The sequence below is a fragment of the Populus trichocarpa genome, chromosome 2, assembly GCF_000002775.5.
Source record: "Populus trichocarpa isolate Nisqually-1 chromosome 2, P.trichocarpa_v4.1, whole genome shotgun sequence".
Classification (NCBI taxonomy): Eukaryota; Viridiplantae; Streptophyta; class Magnoliopsida; order Malpighiales; family Salicaceae; genus Populus; species Populus trichocarpa.
In genome coordinates, this window is record NC_037286.2 from 22170803 (window position 1) to 22179613 (window position 8811).

Below are 8811 nucleotides of genomic sequence, written 5' to 3' on the forward strand. Positions count from 1 at the left end.
AGTCCATAACTTAGGTTACGGGTTTAGCATGTTGGCTAAAAATTAATCAAAAAGTTGGTTCGGGATTTTTTAAGTTTAAACCATTGTATCGAGTTTAACGACAATGCAAAGTAATTTATAACAAAATTTAGATAGTATTTTTTTAACTAAAAAATATATAAAAAGCTTAAGAAAAGGAACTCATAAAAAGCTTAGATAAACTAAAAAAAACAACAAAAAAATATAAAAAGAACCGTACATGAGCCTATCTAGATTATTAAACAACTCATTGCTAACCTCATATAAGAAAAACTTCAAAACAATAAGAAAATATAAGCTTAAGAAAAGGAAAAAAACCAAGAAACCTCAAGCAAACCTCCCAAACCTAATCTAATCTTAAAAACTTGTAACTTTTTGAATCATGGACTTGAGTTCAATCAAGAAACTTAAATTTAAAAAATTTAATTTTGAAGGATGAAATCGTTAAAAAAATATTAATAAAAGGCTTGTAAAAGAAAAACAAATAACAAAAAGAATGAGGAAAAATTTGAGAGAAAAACAACTAAGGAGGATGAAATTTGAAAAAAAATAAATAATCCCAAACATAATAAATAGCAATTAAAAGAATGAGTACCAAATTTGAAAGATTAAAAAATCAAAGGGAATGAAATTGAAAAACATTTGTAATTTGATAGATTATTTATAGATAAAACAATTATAAGGTTAACCCAATAGAATCAAACAAAAAAAAAAGAAGTAAAACCCAAAAAAAATATTAAAAATAAGAAGAATAAGCTCATAAAAAGAGGAAAAAAACCAAGCGAACCCAAGCGAACCTTTGGAATTATGGACCTGCGTTCAATCAAGAAACTTAAGTCTCAACAAATTTAATTTTGAAGGAACAAATTGCATAAAAAATATTAATAAAAAAAACTTGCAAAAGAGAAAAAAAAAACAGCAACAAAAAGAATAAGGATAAAATTTCATAGAAAATAAATTTGAGGAAGTTGAAATTTGAAAAAAAAAATTGTAATTAAAAGAATGAGGACCAAATTTGAAAGATTAAAAAAAATTATAGGGGGTGAAATTGAAAAATATTTGTAATTTAATAGATTATTTATATATTAAAAAATTAGAGGGGGTGAAATAGAAAGAAATTGTTGAGAGCTAACCCAATAGAATCAAAACGCAAAAATATAACAAAACAAAAGCCAAAAGAAAGATGATAAAAACAAACCAGTTTATAAAAAGAAAAAACAACAAAGCAAATCAGACGAATCTTTTAAACCTGGTCTAATCTCTAAAAATCGCAACTGTGAAATCTTTGGCCCGTATTCAATCAAGAAATCTAATTTTCAACCAATTCAATAAAAAATAGTGATGATAAAATTTAATAGAAAAACACTCTAGGAGGATGAAATTTTTTTAAAAAAATGATGCCAAATAAAATAAACAACAATCAAAAGAATGGGAAACAAATTTTAAAGTTAAAAAAAAAATTATTGGAGTGATATTGAAAAACATTTGTAAAAACCAAGTAAACCCGAGCAATTATCTTAAACTTGGTCAAATTTTAAAAACTTGCAACTCGTGAAATCCTGGATCTGGGTAAAACCAAAAAGTTTATTGTGAGCCAATTCAAAATTTAAAATTTAAAAACGTGTCAAAGCAAAAAAATAGCATTAAAAAAAATAGAGATTAATTTTGATAGGAAAAAAAACAAAGAATGATGAAATTATAAAATAAAATCATTTATGATTTAAAACAAAAATTTGTCAAGGCTAGAAAATTGATTATAAAAAGATGGATTAAATTTGATTGAAAACAAAAGAGCAAAGGAGGGTGGAATCGTAAAATAAAATCAATTGAAAAAATGATTCCAAACAAAAAAAATAGTAATAAAAAAAAAGAGAACCAAATTCAATAAACTATTCTAAATAAGAAAAATTATAATAAAAATAAAGGGGACCACTGAAGAACCAACAAATTCAAAGGATGTTCTTGATTTTTTAAGGGATTGACGCGAAAATATAGATGTGGGAGAAAGAAGAATAGAAAAAAAAAAATGGTTGTCATCGTCAAATCACGATGAATCTTTACACACAAATCATCTCATCTAGTTCAAGACAGCAAAACCTTTCAAATGTCACACTAAAATGTGGTATTTGATGGTCGGACAGCCCCTACACACTGCTCCAAAAAGTTTATTTAATTATATTTAATAAATGTAATTTATAATAATGCCCCTAACACCCTTGAAAACTATAATAAAAAAAATATAAAATGATGAAAAAAAGCTTTTAGGTGAGAGCTAGATTAATTTTGTCTTTAATGACAACAAAGTAATTATACTAATCTATAAAAATTAAAAATACAAAAATATTTTTGGGTGTTAGGTATTAGATTATTTTATTATAGGTTTAAATTTATAATTTTACTGTATAAAATAAAACAAAATTATCAATCTAACCCATACAATTTTTTTTAAAAAAAAAACAACCTTAATTAAGGTTAATTAACACTATGTTAATACTGTTATTATTGAATAAAAGCAAGCCCATCTACCATGGCGGCATCCTGGGCTGCCCTTTTTTTTCTTCCTGCTCTCAATCCCAAAGCTAATACCGAAGGCAATCCACCATTTCATTGCCGAAGCATTAAGACAATAATTGTATATGGTTGAAAGGCAAGTCATGAAAAAGAAGCAATGATGTGTTGCGAATCCGATTTGAACCACAAAGGTCAACTCTACACACCCAGTTTTCTTTATTTTCTCCTCTTGCACGTTCTTCTCTCACTATTTCAAGTCCCAAGTCTTTGCTTTTTCTTTTTTCTTTTTCTTTCTCTTGAGCCTTGTTCTTGTGTTGCAACTGCTAATTTTAACTTCCACAACTCCCCTAGGCCCACATGGCAAAACCAAGATTCGACATTATTGGTTCCCTTTTCTTGCGTTCCTTAATCAATCATCATCATCATCGTCTCCTTTTCCATTATAAAACCCTTCTTTAGAAAGGTTTCTCAAGCCCTGCAGGTGCCATAACATTTTACTGCTACCACTACCTTGCTAGCAAGCTACCGTCTTGGTTAATTCTCTCCTCATTTATTTTTGTCCCGAGAGATTCTGATATATGGAAAACTCTAATAATTATACGTCCATTAATAAAGCTGTTGTTGGTTCAAAAGAAACAACAGTCTCTGATCCTGCTGAGGAGAGTGGTTGGACGTCTTATTTTGAAGATTTGTCTAATCATAAAGAAGAAGGTCAGAGTTTATGCTCTAGTTTTGATAGCTCCTCAATGGTTTCTGATGCTGCTTCTTTTCCTCCATGGAAATCATCTCAAACAAATCATGTTGTTGCCTGCTCTTCCTTTGGGGCCTTGCCAGAAAAGTTAACTTCCAAGAAAACAAGAGCCGAAGAGATTTCTCTTGATGATTCCTTGGAGGATACTGCTAGTTCTCCTGTGAATAGTCCCAAGGTTAGATTAATTATTCTTTCTCTCCATCTCTCTCTTTTTTTATGGAGAAAAAAAAGTTCTGAAATGAGCTTTTCTAACTGTTCCAATGTTTTATGATCACAGGTTAGTGATTTGAGACAGATAGTTATGAATCCCAGGAAGACAAATGATCGATATTTTAACAGTTCTCTTGTAAACTACTGGTTCTTTCTACTTTTCCAAAATCTTCTTCCTTTTTCTATTTTTCTTCAAGTAATTGATACATATTATCAGTAGTTAACTTGCATAGTGAAGTCGCGTATATAATTGATTCTTATGATTTTGTAGGGTAATATAGAAAGCATTGGTTTAGAGCAACATGCAGAAGGGCTCGAGACAAGTGAAAGATGTGAAATGAATTTCAGTACTGTGAAAAATGACTGCATAGACTTAAAGAAGAGAGGCTTGTGCTTGGTTCCTTCCTCCATGTTAGTTAACTATCTTGGTTAAACTCATATATATAATCTCTCTCTCTCTCTCTCTCTATCCCTCTCTCCCTCTCCCTCTCCCTCTCCCTCTCTCTCTCTATATATATATATATATATCTATGTCTCTTCCTTACAGCAGAACTAATAATTTTCAAGCTGTATGAAGGGAATTGTAGTTCATCCATATATATATATATGGATTATCACCAGGTGATCTAAATGTATTTCTGTCTCTCGAGCTATCTTACGCATAATATCAGTGTTGTATATATTCAAATCCACTCCAAATCTTCTGTGTTGTATATATTCAAAAAATAAAGCGAAACGTTCCTCGGCAAATTAAGCAAATGCATGTGAATATCATTTTCATGAGCATGTAACTTAATAAAATAATATCAGTATTAGCAGAAGGAAAGTCATATATTAACCCTATAAAGAAATAAAATACGAGTAAAAGGCTAAAGTTATGGTAATTTAATAGTAAATGAAACAGCTAGATAGGCCAAATTGTGTGAAGTCATTGCCTGTGCATGTCAGAATAAATCTGTTTGACAGATGAACTTCGATGCCATTGTTAACATTTGTCTACAAGCATAAGAGAAAAAACACCTGCGAAACCTTGATCCTACCGCACCTAGATTGTTAGGGCTGCAATATGGATATTGTTGGACTCCAATGTGATATACTCAAGGCAGAATCACCTAGTGTTTAATTTACCCTGAAAGCTTCTTCATTAATATGTTAATTTCTGTTCATTTTTGCCATCAATTTTGTTTTCTTTGAAATTTATTTTGGCAGCATAGTTAGGTGAAAAATTGTCGTCTGAATTCCCTAACGTGGAGCTTTAATTAGGTCACAAGAAAGTAAAGAACTCGGTACAATTTTCAGTATGAAAGAGAATGATTTGGCCTTGACTGGACGTGTATATATTAGAGATAAACCTCTAGTATCGGCTTGAAATATGTCAGTAACCTTGGATGCCATTGCAGACATTTGTCTATCAATACGCATAGAGATGAAGCAACTGATATTTTTGTAGAAGTAAACCAATATGCCAGAGATCAGTCTATTTAGAGCCTTATAATGAATTAGACATTGTTTTTAAAAGTATTTTTTATTTAAAAATACATAAAATAATATTTTTTAAATTTTTAAATTTTACTTTTAACAATAATACATCAAAATAATTTAAAAAAACTTAAAAAATTAATTTTAAAATCCTACAAAAACACTTTTCAACCATGAAAACAAACACTACCGACAGCTTTCATTTTTAACAATTGGAATTACTAAATGCTAATTCTTTTAAACAGAAAAAAATCATGGGTTTAACTTATATATACAAGTTAAAAAGAACACTTGGCAGGTATTCCAGTTAATTTATCTGTGCGGGTGGCAGCAAAGAAGGGATAAGTGTAGAAGACATGAAAATTCAGTACTGGAAGCTTGAAAGCGTTAACGTTCCACCTACCTGGCATGGACATTATAGTATATATCTTCCTTAATAGTACCATCTAATAATAATGATATAGCAATCATAGCAACATTTCACGTGTAATGTTTAATAAATATGTTTATGAGCAAGATTAATAGTTTTAAGTAAAAAAAAAAAAAGTTCGAATGCATTAAATGAGTTTCTTAATAAAAACATTATAATTCTTTATCTGGGTTTTTTTTTTTTATCATGAATTGAGTTGAAATTTTAACACTGTTCTACATTTTATTTTATGAAATTAGATTTATAAGTTGTTTTGGGATTTTTTTATTTTTTAATTATTTATATCAATTTATTCACTATATAACCATTTGTGAAGCTTCTTTTCATAATAGATTTGATATTATGAACATTTAGAGATTATACAATCAGGTTTTTCTCTCTAATTTAGAACTATAATTTTGGTTTAAAAAACCCTTTTTTTTATCTTTCATTATATGCATTATACGTTGCGTCAACATTAATAATAATTTTTTCTAGAGTTAAAATAAATAAATAATAATCATACTTTGAAAGTGGGAGGAAACATGGTTGGTCATCTTCTATATATATTGCAAACATATTTCATTGGATTTTGTTAACACTAATAATTAAGAGAAATTGCCTCGCAAGCAAGAGAGATTTGGTTAACCCTGATTAAGAAATTAGGGAGCACGTCTTAGGTTAAAAAAGAGTGCAAATAAATAAATTGGGAACGCAATTTTATGGCTATACATGCATGCACTAATTGATGGTACATATCATATTGTATAGATATGTTTTAATTATAATTAATTAATATTTAATTAATACCACATACTTCCAATATATGCCAGCAACTAGTCAAACAATACCATTTCAAAAATTTCTTTTTTGCTCGAAGAAAAAAAAAAATCAATGCATTTGGCAGGATTTAAAAGCTATTATATTTAGCTAGTTGATAATTAATATACACTGACATACTACTCTAGAATTTTATAAATATTTACGCCATTAGTCTTTATGTCGCAATGAGAATCACAACCGAGTCTCAAAGGTTTTGAGTACCATGCATCTTAAATTCATGTTTGTGATAATGGATGATTATAAGTAATAAAATATAGGTATGTTATAGTTAGATAAGTATTTATTTTAAATATATTATGTGAATGATTTAACAAATATATTTATAGATGAAAAAATAGGTTTAGGTCCAAGAAAAAATCTAATCATACCAGATCAAAATGATAACTTAAAATAACCATAAATTTTGATCTGATTATTGGAACGCGTTTAAATTGTCACAAAAGTTTATTGTAGCCACTATATTGTCATGTAGACTGTCAAATCTTTAGCTGTCAAGATTCTCGTTCAGATCTTTGATTTTGATGGTTTTTATGATTTTCCTTATTATTTTCGGATTTTCAGATTTGCTGCTTTTTTTAATTTTCTGCTTTTTTGTTGTAATTTTTTTTGTTTTTTTTCTAGTTGAGGTAGGATTTATAACCTATTTAAGGCTTTGTAAATCTCCTAAGAAAGGAGAGTTCATTATTATTATTATTTTAAAGAGAATAGCTTTTTGAATTTAGGGTTCATATTTACAGTAATTTTTACTCATATAAAATTATCTGTTTTTGCTTGTTGCTATATTTAGCTAATGCTTGCATCACCCAACAGATAAAATTATAATGAATTGAAATTAAAAACAGACCAAAGAAAACAAGGGTTAGATTGACTAGTTTAAAAATTAATTGATCTCCATCCTCTTGCAGGTCATCCATTTAAATTATTCAGAAATGGCTGCCATTGGAAGACCCCTCCATGTGCATAAGCATTAAAGTTCGATGTGTCAGAGAGAGAGAGCACACACATTGCTAAGGACATTCTAATAAATCACAACCTTTTTACATTTCCTTCTGGGTTGACTCTTTTAACTTTAATATATATATATATATATATATATATATATATATATATATATATATATATATATATATATATATATATATATATATATATTCTTCTAGATGATTTTCCATTATAATTATTATATGAGTAAATATTTAATTAATCACTATGCAATCTTGAGTAAGATGTTAATGTTGCCATTATTCTCGCTTTGATTGCGTAAACAGCAAAGAATATTCATGAAAACAATATGATTACTTCCTAGACTTCAATTCTTCTTATTTTGGCTTAACAAGAAATAATTGCTAAGGGTTGTTGATAAAAGGAGAAGTGTATTTAGTTAGACAATACTTGTTTAGAGAGAGATAGAGAGAGAGGACATGTTTTTTGTTGTTGTTTAAAGCACTAAAAAGATATAAATACTAAAAAGATGTATTTATCTGTTTTTTCGTTTTAAAAATGTTTTTGAAAAAAATTTAAAATTTTTTATTTTTTTCTTTGCTTTAAATTAATATTTTTTTAGTGTTTTCTGATTATTTTGATGGGCTAATATCGAAAATAATTTTTAAAAAATAAAAAAAATTATTTTAATGTATTTCCAAGTAAAAAACACAACCAGAACCGCACTATCAGAATACTTATTTCTGTCTAATATAATTTATCATGCAAGAGTGAAATGAGAAATAGAGTCGCTGATGCTACCCTTTTAATTGTCAATTCCGGTATCCTTGGCTTTGGTAAAAATAGAAAATTAATCAAATTGCGTTTTTATAGTGTAGAGCATGGATGAACTGCATTGCATGTTTCAACGCAAAACAATGGTAGTCATGATTATCACGAGAATTGTTTCTTGCAATATGAACTTAAAATTAACGATGGGTTTTTGACTAATCGAGTCAAAACAAAGTTCATCATAGAAGAAGAATCTCTTGCCTAAGAAGTTCTAGATATCTCTCATAGGCATAGTTGATGTTTTCAAAAGTCATACCTCAATTTTCCTCTTCTACACACCCATTAATTATTGTAATCAGAAGCAAGATTTTAGCAAAAGTATGTTAATTGGATAGACGGCTGGTAGTGGTTCGAAGCAAGCGTTGGTAGAAACTTTGGAATTCTGTATGTGTTCAGTTTCGTAGCTTTTGTTAATAGAAACAGGAACAGTTTAATGGGCTGTTTAGAATTGTGGTAGTGGTGACGTTTTAAAGTGTTTTTCGCTTAAAAATACATCAAAATAAAAAATTATTTATTTTAAAAAAATTATTTTTGATATCAGCACATCAAAACCATCTGAAATCATTAAAAAAATTCATTTTAAGTTAAAAAAAATTCAAAATTTTTAAAAACACGGTCTGCACCGTGTTTCCAAACACATTCTAAATGTCCTAGCAATACAACTTATTCTAAATAACTCTTGATAAATGGTGGTTGATACGAGATTCAACATTTTTTTAACCATGAAATACTAGGTGATTAAGATTGTTTTTCAAAATATTTTTTGTTTAGAAATATATCAAAATAATATTTTTTTATTTTTAAAATTATTTTTGAC

General features: G+C 28.3%; 1 protein-coding gene across 2 annotated transcripts; it reads left to right on the plus strand.

Moving 5' to 3' along the window:
• Positions 1-2690: 2690 nt before the first annotated feature.
• LOC7466174 (vascular-related unknown protein 1) lies at positions 2691-4182 on the plus strand. 2 transcript variants are annotated; one of them, XM_002301593.3, is made up of 3 exons: positions 2699-3455; positions 3558-3626; positions 3762-4182. In XM_002301593.3, exons 1-3 carry the CDS (start codon positions 3108-3110, stop codon positions 3921-3923), a joined length of 579 nt encoding a protein of 192 aa, XP_002301629.1. In that variant the 5' UTR covers positions 2699-3107; the 3' UTR covers positions 3924-4182. The 2 variants fall into 2 exon arrangements, with proteins under 2 accessions (XP_024452059.1, XP_002301629.1); XM_024596291.2 differs by lacking the exon at positions 3558-3626 and having other exon boundaries at positions 2691-3455.
• The last annotated feature ends 4629 nt before the right edge of the window (positions 4183-8811 follow it).